At 44.0% G+C, this 19,892-nt stretch overlaps 2 protein-coding genes across 5 annotated transcripts; both read left to right on the top strand.

The window, feature by feature from the left end:
• The first annotated feature begins 1,091 nt into the window (after nucleotides 1-1,091).
• Nucleotides 1,092-4,518, top strand: RpS2 (ribosomal protein S2). Its single transcript, XM_050173337.2, has 3 exons — nucleotides 1,092-1,596; nucleotides 2,847-3,006; nucleotides 4,290-4,518. The coding sequence occupies exons 1-3, from the start codon at nucleotides 1,093-1,095 to the stop codon at nucleotides 4,451-4,453; spliced, it is 828 nt and encodes a 275-aa protein (XP_050029294.2). The 5' UTR covers nucleotide 1,092; the 3' UTR covers nucleotides 4,454-4,518.
• Nucleotides 4,519-4,601: 83 nt separating this feature from the next.
• Nucleotides 4,602-18,979, top strand: Naa60 (N-alpha-acetyltransferase 60). Of its 4 annotated transcripts, XM_050173425.3 has the most exons (5): nucleotides 4,611-5,367; nucleotides 9,934-10,124; nucleotides 10,816-10,972; nucleotides 14,501-14,775; nucleotides 15,547-18,979. In XM_050173425.3, exons 2-5 carry the CDS (start codon nucleotides 9,973-9,975, stop codon nucleotides 15,674-15,676), a joined length of 714 nt encoding a protein of 237 aa, XP_050029382.1. In that variant the 5' UTR covers nucleotides 4,611-5,367; nucleotides 9,934-9,972; the 3' UTR covers nucleotides 15,677-18,979. The 4 variants fall into 4 exon arrangements, with proteins under 4 accessions (XP_072146155.1, XP_050029382.1, XP_054923699.2 ...); XM_072290054.1 differs by lacking the exon at nucleotides 15,547-18,979 and having other exon boundaries at nucleotides 4,602-5,367; nucleotides 14,501-15,268; XM_055067724.2 differs by lacking the exons at nucleotides 4,611-5,367; nucleotides 15,547-18,979 and adding an exon at nucleotides 5,396-5,619 and having other exon boundaries at nucleotides 10,833-10,972; nucleotides 14,501-15,268.
• The last annotated feature ends 913 nt before the right edge of the window (nucleotides 18,980-19,892 follow it).

The raw sequence follows: 19,892 nt of genomic DNA, 5'->3' as shown, positions 1-19,892 counted from the left end.
CACCTATAAAGCGAGATATAAGAAGGAAGAAGAAGCATGTGCTTGCTGCGGTAAAGCTAGGGAAACGACGGAGCATATTTTATTAGAATGTGAAGACGTCTATCCAGCGGTCGATTTAGGCACTGGCCTCCTTGACGCCCTTGGGTTCAGCAGGAGCAGTGGTAAAGCAAACAGGTCCGCAATAGACATCAGTAAGAGGCGATTGGAGGATTGGTGGAAGAAAAGTAGGGAAACGACAAAAGACGGAGACGTACAAAAGCACAGTTCGCAATAGGGTATCAGAAAATTTGGACGTGGTAGTTCATAGTGGGGTTTTTTGTTTTTTTCATTGGTTAACCTAGGTAGGATATTAAGCAGCATAGTAGCAAGAGCTTGGTGGCGCAAGCCACCACCCCGTTCCAAAGGGGACGCTCATAACATCCATCCATCCATCCATCCGAACTACGTTCGCAACCTGCCTAGCTGCGAGCGCGATGTGAAGGGGACATCATAGGGGACATGACGATGGGCGCAGGCGAAGGCAAACTTGCATTTTGCCCCTTTTTGGGATTGTTTTATTTTTAATTATATAGTGTTAGTGTTTTTTTTTGTTCTTGTTGCTCAGACCACTCAGACTCAGCGCCGTTTTGGCGTCCCGATCTAAATGGAATAGCTTGATCAACATCGACATCACATAACCTCGCGGTTTCACGCGTGAACGAGAGCATAGGCTCTTTCTACAGAATAAACGTAAGTGTATGGATTGAAAATTTTTCGCTCTGTAATAATCCTTTGTAATCGCGCCTGTCGTTCTTTAATTTGTTCTTGGTATATATAGGTGAGGTTGCTGACAAACATTTTGTGCGCTTGGAATCTGTAGTTACTGGTTAGAGTCGGTGAATTAATAGGTATTAAGTTTTAAAACTCGTGCCTTGTGTATGCCGGCCGCTTGGAACAGGCCAAGGCCCGTCTGTGTTAATTACTTGCGTTACGGGTCTTTTGCATGAGCTAGCCACGGAAGTGCAGTACATTTTGTTGCCAATTGATGCCGACTGCTTATGCTGCAAGGAAGTCCCCGAAGTGTCTTGACAGGTGTTGCCTTGAATGTGCAGCATGGCGGACGCAGCTCCAGCCGGAGGACGAGGTGGTTTCCGTGGTGGCTTTGGCCGAGGCGGCCGTGGTGGTCGGGGCCGCGGGCGCGGTCGTGGCCGCGGCCGGGGCCGCGGCAAGGAAGGCGAGAAGGAGTGGGTGCCTGTCACGAAACTTGGGCGCCTGGTGAAGGATGGGAAGATCAAGTCCCTCGAGGACATCTATCCCTTCTCGTACCCCATCAAAGAGTACGAGATCATCGACCATTTCCTGGGCAGCTCCCTTAAGGACGAAGTGCTCAAGATCATGCCGGTGCAGAAGCAGACGCGTGCCGGTCAGCGCACGCGCTTCAAGGCGTTCGTGGCCATTGGCGACTTCAACGGCCATGTGGGCCTGGGCGTCAAGTGCTCGAAAGAGGTGGCCACCGCCATCCGCGGCGCCATTATCCTTGCCAAGCTGTCTGTCATCCCAGTGCGCCGGGGATACTGGGGAAACAAGATCGGCAAGCCCCACACCGTGCCTTGCAAGGTGGGACAGCGTTTAGACACTTGTCTCGTAGACATTGCAGAAAGAAATGTTTCTGATAGCAATCAGTTATCGCTTTAGAGTGTTACTTGGAAAACACCTGCAGCGCCGGTGTATTTTACGTCTTACATAACAACAAACTACGTGCGGACAGTAATTTGGCGATTGCTAAAAGAAATGAATTGTGTAGCATTTCGGAATTACACAAACGCTTGTGCAAAATAAGCTGGTCTGGTGTTTTTTTGATACGTTTATTGCTTTTGAAAAGCAACAATCTGGAGTCGTAGAGAAGCCGCATCATTGACGTCATGTGCAAACTATAATCATTTGAGAGATTATGTAGTTTTGTGAGAATATATTACTTGCTAGCTTGCCCTGCAGTGGAAACAGCATGGCCATAGTTGTAAAATGTGTACTTTATTTGCCAATGAATTGTTTTACTGACCTAATTGCAAATTGTTGCAGTGATTTGCATGTACACTGGTAATAAACATTGTTTTTTACATTTTTAACTTTGTGAAGGGGAACATGCAAGTGGAACGCCTGCTTTCTGCATTGGCTACTTATGGTGCTGCTATAAAGCGGCTAGGAAATCCTTGGCCGCTACTAGAGGGGGCTGTTGGCTTGCAAAAAAAAGCCACGAACACCAAACTATGCCCATGGTATGGCAACACCTTAAAGGCCAACTGCAACAAAATTTTGGGACCACTTAAAGGCTTAGTTCAAGGTGTAGGTATGGAGGAGCCTCTGTTCGAAATTTGGCATTTGTGAAGAATAAATAAGCTGCCAATACCTTTTGCCGGAAGCGACGCATGACCTAGGACACAGCGCCTTGGAAAGACCTTCGAGACAAGATGGCACCTGTGGTGCGCTGGTAACACTTGGAAGTCGTTTCCAAGGCTTGTCATAGCAACAACCACCAGGTGCATGTGTTATCTGCTTACGTGCTGTCTAAAGGCTGCTGTAAAAAAAAAAAAATGCAATTACCAACCCTGTGTTTATGCCAAGATTGCCTTCATTTACTAGTTTATAACGAATTTCGCAGTTAAGTTTTGTTGCAGCCTTGAATATGTTTGTCTTGGTCTGTGTGCACAATACTGGCAACATTTTTCTTGGGTGCAGACTCCACTGATATTCTTCTGTGGTAATACGATCAGCTGGTTTTGCAAGATAGGTTCCGACCTGATTTACACGATTAGCTTCCTGTAACACATATAGTTCTGTCCTTAGTAACGCTGGCATGAAATGTGCAGGTGACTGGCAAGTGCGGCAGTGTTCTGGTGCGCCTCATCCCGGCCCCCCGTGGAACTGGCATTGTGTCTGCGCCTGTGCCCAAAAAGCTGCTGCACATGGCTGGCATTGAGGACTGCTACACCTCTGCACGGGGCTCCACCGCCACATTGGGCAACTTTGGTTAGTACTTGCCTAATAGGGTTACGACTTATTGTGGGAAGCCTAGAAATCAGAGATGTCGGGTGGGCAGGCTAAGCATTTGAAGCAAGCTTGGAAGCCATATGGTGGCGAAATGGTAATAAATAGAATGCATTAACGTTGCCATCTTGGCGTACTAGCACATCGAGAAGCTGCGTAAACAAGAAACGTGATGGCCATTACCTGCATTTTGCACCGAGCAGCTGATAAGTGATAATTCGGTGAAAAATCATCAAAAACAAGACAATGTACCTATGACATGTTGCAATGAGGTCGGCATGGTCGCCCTATTTATATACTAGCATGGTGAGAACTCTAAAGCTGTGTCCAGTGAAGTGTGTGCAGTTTGCTTTGCATGTAGTCGCAGCACTGTGTATGATGTGAAAATTGGTTTACAATCTTATCCATTACATCTGAAAAGTAGGCAGTGCTAACATCTTTTCCTACATTTTGCATGACTATATTATATCATTGGCCATGCAGTAAAAAAGCCTGCAAACATCATGATTCATTGCCCCTTTATGGTAGCACATGCTCGCATATGAAGTTGGCCACCGTTCGGGTATGTTGGTTTGTGTGTGCTTTTCTTGGCATTGCCAAATTCTGACATATGGTCAGATTTGTCATAGTCTTTTTATTGGCATGCAGGACTGCTTCAGCCTTCGATTAGCTAAAAATGCCAACATGGTCGAGTTTGATAGCACTGCAGATTTAGCCACTGTAGCTGTAATAATTGGTTTGAAGTGGGTTTCAGTTGACTTCACAGACTAGTAACGGGAGAGCGAAATGAGGGAGTTTGTCAAGAGTTTGACTTGGCAGTGATCTCTGTTTTGTTTGTTTTTCCTTTTCAACCCCTGTGTGACCAATTCATTTGAAGAATTGCTTGGTGGTTGAGCTGCTACAACCAGTGAAGAGCGATGTAACACAGAGTAACTATGACTCAGTTGTCTCCTTGCTGGTTTTACTTGTCATGGTTGCTTGGTGGCTTCGGTGTTGCTCTGCTAAGCACAAGGTCTGGGATCAAATCCCAGCCCCTACAGCTGCATTTCGGTGGGGGCGAAAAGCAAAAATAAGGAAGAAACACCTGCATTCTTAGATTTAGGTGCACATTAAAGAACCTCAGGTGGTCAAAATTAATCCGAAGTCCCCCTCTATGGCGTGCCTCATAATCAGATTGTTGCTTTGGCACGTAAAACCCCATCATTTCTTTTTTCTTTGCTTGTTTCAAATGTCCCCACGAGTTTTCTTGCTCTTGCGCCATGCAGCCAAGGCGACATACCTGGCCATACAGCAGACGTACAGCTACCTGACCCCTGACCTTTGGAAGGAGCGCGAGCTGCAGAAATCGCCCTACCAGGAGTTCACAGACTACCTGATGCATGCTCACCGACCTGTGGGTACCGCCCGCACCGTTGAGCCGCCCCACTGAAGCGGCCAGTGGACACTGCCCACGTCCTCTTTAGGATAAAATAAAAAGCTTTTGACAAGCAACAAGTGTATGTCTGTCTTTCATATGTGTGGATGAATGCTCTTCTCAGTTTGCAAAGCTTGCAGCAATTGAAGTGCTGTGTGCAGAGTCATTCCCCCATGCTATACTGGTTGTTTCAGCAAACTCTTTAAAAAATCCTTATGGTATCTCAAGATGAAGAGAAAACGTCTTCATAATGAAACCCTTAGCTGTGGTGGACGTCAGTAAGTACGAAAGATGTGCTAATTAGCTGTTTAAGCGACGTTAACTGGTTCACCTTTCAATTAGTGAAGTTTGGAGGTTACTGTCAGTGGCGAGTACGTAGTCGCGGAGTAGGTGATGTCATATCAGTTCTTTAAACAGAAAATGTTTTCTAAAGCCCCGCAGGCTTTACGAAAGCTTTTTTTTTTTTTCCGCACCAGAAAGCAACGGCGCATGAGGAGCGCCAGAAGCCATTGAGTTTCTCGCTTATAGTGAGAAACTCTATGGCCGGAAGGTTATCCCCGCTGGGAGTCATTGGCTGGGAAAGCGAAACCGAAACAGCGCCACCAGTGATGTCAGCATGATATGTTTCACAAATTTTACTTAATCGATGGTTCGGTTCTGGTGTTGTGAAAAACTGTGAAAGATAGCGACGAGGGAAATCCAATTGGAAATCGCGGCGCGCTTGACTGTTTTGTCGGTTTCACCAGCATGTTTTTTCTGCCTAGGTGTCGGTAGCGTCGCTTTCGGCCAGGTGAAATTTTGGAATGGTCTCAATGTTGGGTTGTCGTTTTAGGATGTCTGCATTTACCGAGAGCCCACGATATCTACCTGTCTGCACGCACAGCCGTGCCTTATGATCCAAAGCCAGCCGGTCGACTTCCGCTGCGACCGTAAGTACAACACGGCGTTCGTGTAGTTCGTGCCAGGTGCACAACCACTCGCTTGTCGCGTACGATCATTGCGCAATGCGGCCCCAGCTGTAACTTTTCTCGAGGTTCCGTTCCTTGACGGCAGCCAGTATTAGATGCTTGAAACCACTCATCGGTTTGACCAATGCATTAAACTATCAATATTTTCAGTATTCAGAGCGGCCCTCGAATGACATTCTATCGCACTGCTCTGAGGGAGTGCTTGGAAATAGGGTATACCGTCCGCAGTTGTCTTTCACTTATCGCAGGTTCTAATATACGCCGGGGTGAGCGTTTGAAAACGTGCTGCAGCATGAGCTGCGAGTTTTGTTTACACTGCTTGCATACGACGCTCACGTGTCCAATAGCGCCATGCGTCAGCCGCGTTCGTAGCAAAAGCCGTGTTGTTTACCAATCAACACAGATCGTCTTCAAGTTATCAATTACGTACCTGACACATTTTCTTGTTCATTACCTGATGTGCTCAACGGGGTGGGCGTTTTTGATAGGCCCTCTCTTGCGACCATGGATCCAGCCTGCGCTGTGTGTCTTTTGTCTTCTAATCAGTTTTTTTATCTCGGTCTGCTAGCTAGTGACGGCAGCACATAACTATGTGCGGGGTGCAATGAATGAATTGCACAGCCCAACCGGGAAAAAAAGAAGCTGAGAAAAAAAAAAGTTTAGCAGAAACATCTCTGGGAGTTGTATGCGTAAGCATTGTGCCACTTGCTCATATGCACGCAGCCCGGTGTGCTTATGAAACTTTATCTGACCAGTATAAACCCTTATCAACCCTCATCGGTCGTTATCAACTCTTATCTCTCTGTCGGGCCTTATCAACCTGGATGTCCAGTGAAGCTGTTGCAAATCCACCACTACAATTGCTGAGGGGGTTTGCAGTGCTTTATTGATTGTTCGGATGCTTGTTTTTCAGCTTGCCCTTTATTGAAACGTATGCTGTTCTGTGTGTTGTATGGGTTATTTCAATGAATCTATGCTTCACTTAGCTGAACGCTTGTAGCCTCTGCCTTACGTGGGTATGAGCCATTGCATTTTAATGCGATAGACTTACGGCCCCCCGTATTGCAGAGAATCCGGTGTCTGCCTCCGGCGCCGTCGACCCTTGAGCGAAAAGTATTCTATGCGGCACTGAATTTCTTTTCCTATCACTAAAGTTGTTCGTACTTTCTCTTACGTTCTGTACAAAATTATCCCTCGCGATTTTGATAATGACATCCCACAAACAAATGTCACGAAACAAAACACCGGCAGCACATGTCTTTTATGTTTTTTGCTTGCTTTCGTGGGTACGAGCCATTGTTTTCGGGGGTGTGAGCCATTGCATTCATCTTACTTGACCGACAGTATTCTCGCTGGGTAGGCATAGAAATGCTTACGCATTTAGAAACATTATATATAACCTGTTTGTATCTCAAAACAAAATGCAAGAAAATTGCAACACCAGCTTAAACAAAAACAAACCCGATGAGGATTTTCGACTGGAAGTAGGAAAGGAAGATACACACACACACACAATTTTTTTTTATATATCCTGTTTTGACTTCAGCAGCAACTTTCGTAGGTGCTGACCCTAATTCATGTGCTTTAACAATGCAATTCAATCTAATTTTTTTTTATATACCTGCTGCTTCGTATGGACAATCAAAGGCATTGTTTAAGCTACCGCCGATGCCATCTCGGCATTACCACTTCCTCTGTGACCTGTTCCATTGCTGGTGGAATAGTGGAACTAACCTATCTTTTCCGATTACAGTTTTGTGCTCAAAAATATTGCAAGGAACAACATTCTTATAAGTCAGAACATCGTAGCTGTTATATATATTGTGAGTGCATGTTAGAGTGCGTGTTAGAGTGCGTGAACTAATCAGACACCGTTATACAAATGCTTACTGCCAAACAATAAGTCACAGTTCCGCAAGATGACAGAAAGTGCATCACTTTGCCAAATCTCACTTTTTGAGTGAAATACTATATTTACTTTCTCATCCATTCAAAAAGGTTTAGCCAGAGCTACTATATGTGCATGCTCTGTTCAGTGTTTGCTGACTGAAGAGCACACGACAGCACACTGTGCCATCATATGTGTATGCATACCATGTACTATCCACATAAATTCAGATGTGAACAAGTACACATAGACTTCAGCCATTCTCAAATTCTGCTACTCAATCACCCATGACAAATTATATATTGTGGTAACTGATGCACCTTTAAGTTTGCAGGATGTTTCACGTTGGTAGAATCAAAGTTGGAAAAAAAAAATGGTATAATGGAAACCACCAACATGAGCAACAGCATGTCATATTCGAAGTTACCATGCAGCATAAAATAACTTTTGTGGCACTGTTAGCTGATTAAAGTCAATTAGGTAAATTTTCTTTAATGTCACATTTAGGGCCCTACATAGTCATGGAGCATGTTCAGGAAAACTAAACAAAAAAACAGTGAAATTGTTGTTGTAAAGATAATATTGCATATATGATGTGTATTCTTGTGGAGAACATCACATGAGCTTAAAGTACTGACATTACATTTTTGAACATTCATGTATTGTGTTTAAGGCGGCTCAGGACCTTAAAGGGACACTAAAGCAAAACAATAAACCAGTTTAGACTAATGAAGCATTGTTTGAGAACCCTGCAGGCAGTCATTTAAAAAAAATAGTTTGATTATTAGATGAGAAAATGAAGGTCCAAGTATCAGTATTAGAATTTCGCGCCAAAACCCCACCGCCGGTACATCAGCGTGACGTCAGGGATTCCAAAGTATGTTTTTGCATTTGGGCCGCGTTGGCTGAATAGAGGTTCCCGAAACTTGGCATGTTTAATATTTGGTTCCTTTAGAACACAATGTAGTCAATCTTTACCGCTATATATAATTAGTAGGCCCTAGAAAATGCCATCAAAATCCAAGACGTCACAGCCCCCAGGTGCGGGAACTTAAGTAGGTGTCGCCACCCGTATTTCGTTCTTGCGCTTTTTCTGGCTTACCAAATGTCTTATCGTTGTAAGAGTGGTGTTGTAGAACGGTAATTTACTGATGCAGAAGAAATCATTTTTCACTTTAGTGTCCCTTTAAAAACCATAGAAAATATGCTGGCAAGCTTGAGAGACCTCTAACTAACTTACTATAATGGCTTTCTTACTATATAATCACTTTCAGTTTTGTTTTGTAGGAGGTATATGTGTCATGATGCAGAAGGTGGTCATGTGGGAGCAGAAAATTTTGATGTTTTGGCACTTGCACTAGTGTGCTTTGTTGTCTGCTATGCTGGTACACCGGCTGCACAACAAGAGATCTGTTCAGTTTGCCTGTACCACCTGAACCAGTTCACGAGGTGCTATACCCTGCCGTTCGTTCCAGGGGTGCAGCAATGGCACCTTCTAAATCATGCCATTTGTTTCAAAAGGTGCAGGAAACGTACAGGGCTTGTTCACAATGTTTCTGTGCCCTCCCTAATGAGGGTGCCATTTTGATGCGAATGTGCAGGTCCGAAGCAGCGGCGCATTAGACAGCGCAACACATGGTTATAAGTGCCGTTGAAACCCTGCTTACGTGCACCTACTGTGTCTGCGCAACATGGGGGCACTTTTACATCTCAGGAACTAACCATACCTGTGATTCAGGGACCTCTCAAGCTTACGCAGACGGCGCACATCAGGCAGACAAAACATGCGGGCCTGCACTATGTCGGTACCTTGTCATTAGTTCCGAATGTCGCATTGTGCCTGCACCACTGAAGTCGAGCTGCACAATTTATTAACTTCTTGTGCCCTGCTGGCACTGGTTCACAGTGGTGCAGGCGAATCGAACGGACTGAAGTAGTGACATAGCAGACGACTGAGCGAGCCGGAGCAAGTCTCAAAATGATGCAGTGTTGTACTTCCACGTGGCTATCATCTGCATCATGATGCACACCTCCTGGAAAATTAAAATGAAACTAGTTTGTAGGGAATATATATTAATACCGTAATACAGTATATATTACTATTTAGGGTGCCCTAAGGCATTCCAGTATTCTTTTTTTTTTTAGGGTTTTGAGGTCAAGGGCCTTCATATAAGGTAAAAGAATAATGAAATGTTGGAAATGATATTTCAGTACTCCTTTAGGCATTCCTTTAATCTGTGCTAGATATCAGCTTCCCTCCTTCACTTTTCTCTGCAATAAAATAGGCAACCTGGTCTGGCATCTAGTGTAAGCCATGTATGGGAGGATGCATGCACAACAGACATTATGTACATTTAACTATGCATTTAACCTGAAGAATATTTTGGGGGTAAATAAAATTGGCAGCGTTTCCTGCTTGAACTAGTTGTGAAAAAGGCTGACTAGGATCTTTGCTTATATAAAACAAAGTGAACAACATGAAATGCTGCACTTTGGAGGAAGTGATGTGTGCCAGTCCCTAATATGATTGGGAACAGTGCCTCCTTAGGTACTGATATAACTAGTGCCAGTTGGAGACATAGTAGTTGACTATCATAGAGGAATATAAAAGCAGTACTCTGGCTACGTGTGTGTTGCAGTGTGTGTGACAAGCAGGCGAGCTGTGGGGCACAGCCTGCATGCTCGGAGTCGTGCCCCTGGCGAGTGACAGCAACGTGCAGCTCCGGTTCCTGGCACCTGATGATGCCCCCGAGGTGCGCCGACTCTGCACCGACTGGTTCCCCATTGAGTACCCGGATTCCTGGTACCATGACATCACCTCCAACCCCAGGTACGCTTGCTTTGAATATATGGATGGCACAATTTGAGGCACTGCGGTGCAACAGCCTGAGTGATAGCAAGCAGGAAGGTTTGTTCAGGAGAGGAAAAGCTTGGGTGTTTGATAAATGATTTAGCAATGACCCGCCATGGTCAGTAGTGTAGCACTACTGAGCTCAAGGTGGGGGTTCGATCCCGGTCGTGGTGGCCGCGTTCTCATGACAGCAGAATGCGAAAACGCTTGTGTGCTGTGCATTGGGTGCACATTGAAGAACTACAGGTGGTTAAAATTAATCCACAGTCCCCCACTGCGGCATGCCTCATAATCAGATCATGGTTCTTGCACATAAAACCCCAGAATTTAATTTTTAAAGATACTTGCAGTGTTGCAGATAGTAAATCAAGAGTATGGCCAGTTCCATTACTATGCAACATCTGATGGACAAGTTACTAGAAAGTATATCAATTCATTAAAAGTAATGAAAGACAAGTTTCATTGATCGTTCCTCATAGATTGGATATATCAAGAATGTTAGTCACCCCCAGTGAAGAAATGTGTATCATGGTTCTGAAGACATAAGAAAGTGTGGTGAAACTGAACTTATTAACACAGTGAATTAGTTGCCATCAGAAGGCAATACTGAATACTGGACATGGCTGCTTATACCCATTATCATCATGGACTGCGGACATGTCATGTGCAGGTTTTTTGCCTTGGCAGCAATGTATGGGGGCCGCATCATTGGCCTCATTGTTGCCGAAAGCAAGGCGCAGTCCCAGTGCAACCGAGAAGATGCAGGACTCCTGGCCACAAACTTCCCGCCCTCTGCACAGGTTGCCTACATTCTCACCCTGGGGGTGGTGAGTCCACACATGCTGTTTTGGTTATCTGCTGGCCAGCAGCTTGTGCTTCTCAACAGCACTGATCTCACTCTACTAACACCAGATGACAGGGAGAACGTTACTAGCTCCAAATGTGTTTACCACATTCAATACCTTTAACATACTATCATCTAGTATCAGTGTATATTATTCACATGCCAAGCCTTTAATTTCTCAGATACCTATGGAATTCTAGCTACACTTTATGTATTTTATGGATTTTATAGATTTTATGGATATGACTGTTAATTATACAAAAGATAGCTGCCGCATGTCTCCTATACAGTTATCATGCATTACTTTTCTTTTCCCGTAGAATGCTACATGCACCATTAAGCATCTTGCATATCAACCCAACCGCAGCCTTACTGCATCAATATCATATGGAGCATATATAGGGACACTAGGACACTTATCTGCATCAACATCTAATGGCCACGCAAACCTATGAAAAAAAATTATAAAAGCATAGTTCAACTCTTATGAAGACCACATAACTTGGTCTTGAATGTAAAAAAGGCAAGCTTTACCCAATTCCTTTTGCTGCCTTGGCAGTGTTAGGAGCACTCAATTGCAGACCTGCCAATTCTTCCAAATTTTCTATAAAGTTTACAAATTTGAATTCATTCTATAGTTTTACGAATGTTTCATCATGTTTTATGAAACTTAGTTGCACTCGAGTTTGTCAACTTGCAAACTCATAAACTGTAATTAGACATATTGAATGAACCAAGATGTGTACAGTGGGCACACATAGGTAACATTGTACATGTGGACATATGCTAAAGTTCACCAGGATCCCAATTTAGATGCAGGGGATCCTGTCAACAAATTGCTCACAGTAATGCTGAATGCCTACGGATATCTAGTACTGCAAACAAAGACCCGAATAGAATATCGCTTTTCAGTCTCTGTATAGCCTTGGAAGTATTCTGATAGTGTAAGTGTATTAGAGGAGTCCTTGCTTTGAGCAAGTTTGTTCAGACAAGTTCTTGAAGCAAGCAAAATCGGCAACATTGTAGTTGCTCAGCAAGACACTATGATCTTAAGGTGTGCTTGTCAATCTCTGCTGTTCTAAGTTTGCTGTTGCTTGTGTGCTGCATCTAGAGGCGATCGTCATTTATCAAATGTGTATGTATTCCACAAAATGTGTGTGCTGAGGGCAAACTTAAGAATGTGTGCTATCTGTTCACTGCCTTTTTTGTAGGGTGGGGGGAGATTTTTATGGACCTTAATATTCACAGGTTGGCGAGTGTGGACTTGCCTCTTGCCTAAATATTTTGGGAGAGTGACGTGTGTAACCTTAATATTTGCATAAATCAGTTATGTCATAACACAAGGCCCATGCTTGTCCCCAACTCAATGAAGACACCAGTGCATAAGTCACCACCTTTAGAGAAGCCATGCCAGAACTACCTTTCGATACCTTTAAAACAGCTTGCTGTTGGGACAGAAAACAGTCAGTCATAAATCAATGCATTACCAACTGCATGCAGTGCCAATTCATTGCAACCACTTTTGAAACACATTCAAGCAACATATTCTAATAAACGAGCACCTTGCTTTATATCCAGAACTGGGCTGTGAATATAGTGCTAGTTTCGTTTTTTTATCCACCAGGACTTGACTGTGGAATAAAGCCAAACCAGGTCTTAATACATTGTAGCAGAAATATTCGTATGCAATGACTGCCATTGCAATGAGGAAGTACTGTGTATAGAATGAGTCACCCTTTGCTGGGTACCTGTGTGCTCGTTTTCATGTGAATTATTTGTAGCGCTCTTCATTTTGGGGTTTCTGTATCTTTTTCAAATGTTGAGGTATAAACATGTAGTATACTGTGCTTTCTTGATCTGGCCTTCAAGAACAAATCTGGTTTTCTGTATAAACAATCAAGTGTTCAGTTTCAAGTATACAACACAGCTCCACCCATTATGAGCAATATAGAAGGAAAGCCTACAGTCAAATGAAACTCGAATTACAGCAAGACTAATCATGAATGTCGATTGTTTATGCACAGCACGAACTAACAGGGATGAAAAGAACACCAACCAGGACCGAAACCAGAAACAGATGCAAAGTAGTGCAAACAACTGGTTCGTTATCAGATCACACTACATATTTGACTGTGAACATACCAGTACATTGCGACTTTGTGAACACATGGTTGGGAAAATAATGAACAGAGCATCTCAGATCAAATAGGTCCCTCACAGTTCAGAATGTACCCTCACAGTTGAAAATCTTACGTATGTACACCCATGAGCAAAAGTGTACAGACCAGGGATTGCGCGATAAAGCCGATTTTTTTTCTCAGCCTGAATGCAACTTGAAATTGAGGACTGCAGTCCAAACTTGGTATTGTGCACTTTCCAGTATACTCGCCACTTTCACTTTATTAATGCTAATTGCAAAGAAATTTAGTTTTTTCGGAGACTCTGTGGCCCATACACTTTTTCTCACAGGTGTACACGTGTCCTGTGTGAATATAATTTCGGCATACAACCCAAATAAAGGCTTACAGCCATAGCTTTTCACAGTGTGCAGATAAATGTGAGCATGGCTCGTCCTTGAAATTGTCTGAATGATCATGCAGGTGCAGCCAGATTGCTAAATGTTGCATAATCCACATGAGCAAACAACATTGTGTACCTGGAAGTTCAGTTCTTTTGAATGTTGAGCTGACACACTGTTCGCTTAATCTGTGAATCATTTCAGCATTGTCATTTTGGCATGTCAGCCACTTTTCAATGAAGCAGAAATAACCAGCAGACATGTGAGAATTGGAGCGAAAATGCTTCATAGATTAGGTGGGCAGTGAATTGTGTACCTGCTTTCATACTGACAGAAGCTGACTGCTAGAAGTGTGCGAATACTAATATTTCAGACCGAATCAAATATGAATTAAATATTTCCAGAAGCATATTGAATGTCGACTACTTTTCGAATAATGGACAACTGTATTCCCGATTAATGTAAAACGATGTTCACGCCCTAATACATGTATTCATAACATTAGCAAGTTCGTGTCAGTACATTGCACATTATGAAGCATTGTTTATTAAAAACACAAATGGAACCTTAGGAAAAAACTAAGCAATTTGTTTGCATACCTGGGACTTTTCATAGAGTCCGAGTGATTGCTGTAAAGCCAGTCAGGTCTGGCTCGTAGCTTAGGACGTAGCTTGCTCCAGGCAAATTCTCATGTTTTATGCCCCTACTATGCCTGTAGAGATGAAATTTATCGTACATTTGTTTGAATTTTCTTTGATGGTACACATGTAAGGTTTGGAAATATTTGATAACTATTCATATTTGACTGTTCATATTTACGAACAGTGACCACTCAGTTTGTTATTCAACCGTTTCGAATATTTGCACACCCCTACTGACTGCTGTTGACAGAAAAGTAGCTAAAACGGCAAATAACGCTCAGAAGTGGGCTGTCAAGCATCAGCAGTGTTTAGTGCAGTACTTATAAGCCCCGTCGCCCACCGTATCATGCAGGTGCGCGAGTGCCGGCGCAATGGCATAGCAACACTCCTGCTGGACAGCCTGCTTGCGCACCTGTCCCAGCAGCAGCCACAACCCGGTTGTGGTGCCTGCAAGGCTGTCTACCTGCATGTGCTGGCATCCAACACGTGTGCCATCCAGTTCTATGAGCGGCGCTGCTTCCGGCCACATGCCTTCCTGCCCCTGTATTACTCAGTCCGGGGTGCACCCCGTGATGGATACTCATATGTGCTCTACATCAATGGTGGCCACCCACCCTGGACACTCCTATATCCTTTTCAGACTATGGCATTGCATGGGCAGTTATGGGCCTGCTATGGTCCAGCCAGAACCTTGATTAAACATGCTTCTTGTGCCTTGAGAGCCAAAGCAGATAAGCAGTGGGTCCATTCGATCCACTCTGCAGTTTGTGAACTAGTTCCTGCTGCACTACGTTTCTGATGAATGCATGGAATGCTGTGAACTCTTCCTGCGCGAAGCCTGCACTGAGTGAAATGAGCGACGACATGTAGAGACGCTGCCACATTGAAGTGGTACAATAAATAGCGAAGTGCAGCACCTTGTGAACTAGTTCAGAAAGTGCAGGCGAATCAACTGGACCTAATAACACGACAAACTGTGCAGGATTTAGAATAATTAGCATCCGCTGGTGAGGTAGCTCGCATGCATTGGCCCTTTTCCATGGCCAGCAGGTTGCAGTAGTCGTAGCAACCCCTTATATTTGTTTAAAGTTGAATTGTATTAAAAAACCTAGAAATACGATTAGATTATTCAATTCATATTCTACATTTCTATCATCCACACACCAATAGTGAATGTGCCATTCAGCACATCAATTCCGCACATGTAGAGGTAGAGACTGGCTGCACCATTTCGAAAAATGGTGGTAGATTGAGAAAATCGGTACATTCTTTTGGTGCAGCAACCAGTTGCAGAGTTGGACTTATCGATGCTGAAGTGTTGTTTATTTAGTAGAAGTCCAGAGACCAATTTTGCAGTGGCCATGGTTCATTTGAGCTTGCCTTGACTTGTGCCCGCACGGACTACATCAAGCACTGGAGCCAGAAGGTGTCCCGGCTGGAAGTGTGTGCACTGCCGAAGCAGCTGCTGCGCATGGTGGGAAAGCTCTTCTCCAGGCTGTTCTCAAGGGTGTTTGTGTCACACAAGTAGCAACCGTGCCTTGCCCCATCCCAAAAGACTGCAGCCCAGCATTGGGGCACAAGACTGTTGTTGAATTTCTCTTAGTGTTCTGCCTCTCTTTTCACTAAGTTGAAGAGGAAAAAAAGAAGTGAATGCTCATTTCAATGCAGCGCCGACACTGAGCAAAGTGGTGTTTTTTTACTTCTGCAACAACCTCGTTCCTCGTGCATTCACGAAAAGACGTGTGTGGGTGCTGTGCTGGGCCCTACACTGTGCCTTGGGTTCTCCAGTCAAGTGCAGCTGTCGTGTACAGACTTCTTTCTTTTTATGTGCCTTAGCTGTGTTGCTAAGGCTAGTACGGTGGCATTTTTGCTTTGCATGTTTCTCGATTTGTGCGAAAGCAAGTGAATGTGACAAACGGTGCTGGAAGAAGCTTGTGGAGACGTTGAGCTACTGAAAATTGTGCCAGCATTAGACTCAGCGAATATGAACGCCACTCCTTGTCTAAAGGTAGATTTTGCATGTCCCCATTGGAGATGCTCTGACTGAATATTGCTTGCATTGCCTCACTTTAATATAGCACACTCATCGTCTGAACAAAATAGTGTACCTCCACACACAGCACACCTTACACACCCTAGTGCAAGCAACAAACAAACAAATAAACAAACAAACAAAAAGACTCAAAGGCCAGCTAAACCATTAGCTACCTTTTGCAATAGGGTGTACTCTGTGAGCAACAGTCGATGTACCACAAATTCTGCAGGGCCTGGGAGCTACCAGTGATTTAGGTTTATTGTGGAAACTGTGCTCCTTAGGTGTACGTGTGACATTCCTCCACAAATTAGCGGACACGTGGAGAAAGCCAGCAACAAAAGAAAATGAGCAAAGTGTTTTGCATGCAAAAGCTGGCTGTGGCTCGTCAGAATGCAGAAAAAGCCACAATTACACATTTTGGTGAAATCTTTGCAGCAGAAGCCAAAAATTTGTGGCAGGGCCTTTCCACAACTACTAAAAGTGTCACCTGTACTGCTGGTTCCTTATTAGCATTTTCCTCTGCAGTGTACGAATAGGCAACAAGTGCTGCCAACTGTGGCCAAAAAAGTGAGATGTGACTATGCTGCCAACACAGCTACGATGGATAGCTGCTTCAGTGACACTTTTCATGCACATTTATGATGCATGACATCTCAACATTGGATCTGTGAACATTGGAATTTGAGCATTTTGTTTTTCATTACTAAATATATGTCTCAGCTGTTCAAGCAGTGTTATTTTTTCACAAGAGCAAATGTAATGGCATGAAGCACATACTGTGCTTCAGCAACTCACTTTGTTATCATATGTGTAACAAAATTGTTATGGCTATTTGTTCAAAGTTATATTTTTCATGTCCCCGTAATCATTGGCGATGGGTGCCATTTTGCTTCAACTACGTTAAACCCAACATGATTATGCATGTAACAAAACACTGTTTAAAAAAAAGACCTTGAAAAATGCCTCTTAACATTTTTAAGCAATGAAAAAGGTTTTATTTTCAAATTACAATTCCACACTTACTTTCTGCTTCAACTACATGCATTTTCATCCCAGCATTTAATAATATTAAACATGCACGTGTGGTTTAGCTCCTAAAAAAATGGCATTAAAAACTTGGCCTTGGCAATCGTTGCTGTACCTATGCCATAGGGACAAGGTCTATTCTATACTATTACGCTCGTGGCACATAATGCTTCATCTGTCATTACCTTTGTTTTAGTTTGTTTCAATATAAGTTTTAGCGTCACTTGCATACACTCATTTGGCTGCAAAATGTGAGGAGATAAATATAAAGATAAATATAAAAATAATACTTCTGATTGGACCTGCACTGCAAGTTTGAATATGTAAAGTGTTTTAGTAAACCGAGTTGGAAAAAAAAAGACTGCTGGGTGTTTTCGGTATCAGTACATCTTCATGTAGAGGGTTCACATTTTTTCACAATGTCTTGCACATCCAGCATATAGTTCAAGTGCCTGGATAGGTGCTTTTCAATTATGCTAGACATGAAGTCCTCATATATGACATTCCTGTAGAGAGTTCTCGCATGAAGTCCAGATTTTTTGAACCTGACCAAAAGAATCGAAATTTTATAATCCATTCTGCAGCTGTATGGTTTTCATGATCCTGGAGACACAAGTAATGTAATTGATGCCTGAAGGGGATCTACATAGGCACGTGGGTGCCCATACGACCCGACTCCATGGCTCTCGGAGCAAGTTATCTGTTGAAGCACTTATGACTTCACAGGCCATTAAAGGAATCAGCATGAGGACTTGCAGTGAAATGGATACCTGAAACATCAACACGTCTACTGCAAAAGGTTTAGTGGATGAACCTATGGTTCAGTTTCGAATGTACTCTCCTGCTGCCAAAGCTGTCTCATGTGCTGCTTTAACAGCCTGTCATGGTAAAGTCAGTGTGGTTACTCAGGTTTATCACTCCCAATGGAATGTTTGCTTAAAAAGCAAGTTTGAATACTGCAAGCATCGAGCCTTGTCAACAGCGCAGCATCACCCTCATTTTTAGTTCAGTGCATTGTCCGGAACACGGCTTACCCAGGCAGGTGACACGTGATGCAGTAATAAGTTGGCAAGGTATTTCTGCAGTGCATGTTGAGAGACAAAGCTGAGGTGTGTCCAAATGCATTTGAACTTCGTTATAGCAGTCGCATTTGATGTGAAGATACCTTTGTTATTTCTGACATTCGTTATAACCATACATCTGTGAAAAATACCTGCAAATTTTATATTTATTTCATTATGTCCGGTAATTCATTATACTATGCTTCAACTGTACCAACAACTGTGCCTTGCAGGTTCATACCATGTTCAAGTAACCTGAACCCCATACAGGTAATAGACTGAGACTTCATTTGAATCCATTCTGCACACTCCATTACCAGAGGCATGAAAGAGAACACTCCAAACAAGTAGGAGCTGAACTTTGGTCTGCTTGTCCGGCTTAGTTGTGCATCTGGTGGAATAGGGTCATAACTCTTCTACACATTCCTGTCGCGTACATTATCATGGATGAAGTGCAATATGTGTTGCAGCATTATTTATTGACCAGTGTGTTGTGGTGAAAGCACACGAACAAGCTCTCGCAATGTGAGGGAAGGGTCTTTTTTTTTATATTTCTCACAAACTGTTGCGTTACCCTTCCCACCAGCGAGTTGTGTGGTATGCTACTTGTTTGCAGTGTGAATGACACCATAGCGACTGACAAGGCACACTGCTGTTTTATGCAACAGATGCAGATGTTTAAGCAAATAAAAGCCTGTGAAAGTTCTCATTTTTGACTCTGTGCCTGCTTTCTGGGCTGCAGTAGAAAACTTGCATGAGGTAAGCCTAGAATTATATTTCTTTCTGTAATGCCTAACATATCATATATGCTAGGCTGTTTTGATACCTGAAAATTCTGAATCATGGCAAACCTAATGCATGGACTATAGTAGCATTTTTGATGCACTGCAGAGAGCTTTCAGTTGTGGATAGCTCAGAATATAAACTGCTAATTGTAGCAAGTAGGTGACGCCCCCTCGGACATAATCTTGGTTCACCCGCCAAGCTCGGCGGCCTGCTATAGCTCGGCAGGCAACAGTGGTCACCCGAGCCACAATAAACACCGACGAGCACGGCAGCTCGCCGGTCAGTAATCTTTCAGCACCACCACGCTGAGAAGCCCTCCCTTGTTCACGACCCGGGGTGGATTGTGACACTGGCGACGAAGATGGGATCCTCGTGACTCTGGCGAAGAAGCTGGCGACGAGTACCTACGGAGCGTCCCACGCCGCCGCGAGCGGCGAAACACCGCCCCCCGTTGCTGTCGCCATGCCGCTGTACGGAAGGCTCGAGCCGTTCGAGGGAGATGGGTCCGCCTGGCAAATTTACGAGGAGCAAGTCCACGTGTTCTTCCGGGCAAACGACACACCCGAGGCCAAACAGCGGGACATTTTCCTGGCCAGCTGCGGGACCCGCGTCTTCAGCCTCTTGCTCGACCTTCTGAAGCCAGCCACGCCGCACGTTAAGACGCTGGGTGAGCTGCTTGCCATACTGCGCTCGCATTTTAACCCAGCACCGTCCACGCTAATGGAGCGTTTCCGCTTCAACAACCGGAGCCGCCGGGAAGGAGAGACCCTCGGGCAATTCGTTGCTGCGCTACGAGGGTTAGCGAGTGCCTGCGCCTTCGGGGACCAACTGGACTC

The sequence above is a fragment of the Dermacentor andersoni genome, chromosome 8 (genome assembly GCF_023375885.2).
Source record: "Dermacentor andersoni chromosome 8, qqDerAnde1_hic_scaffold, whole genome shotgun sequence".
NCBI classification, from domain to species: domain Eukaryota; kingdom Metazoa; phylum Arthropoda; class Arachnida; order Ixodida; family Ixodidae; genus Dermacentor; species Dermacentor andersoni.
This window is presented reverse-complemented; position numbering and strand designations above follow the sequence as displayed.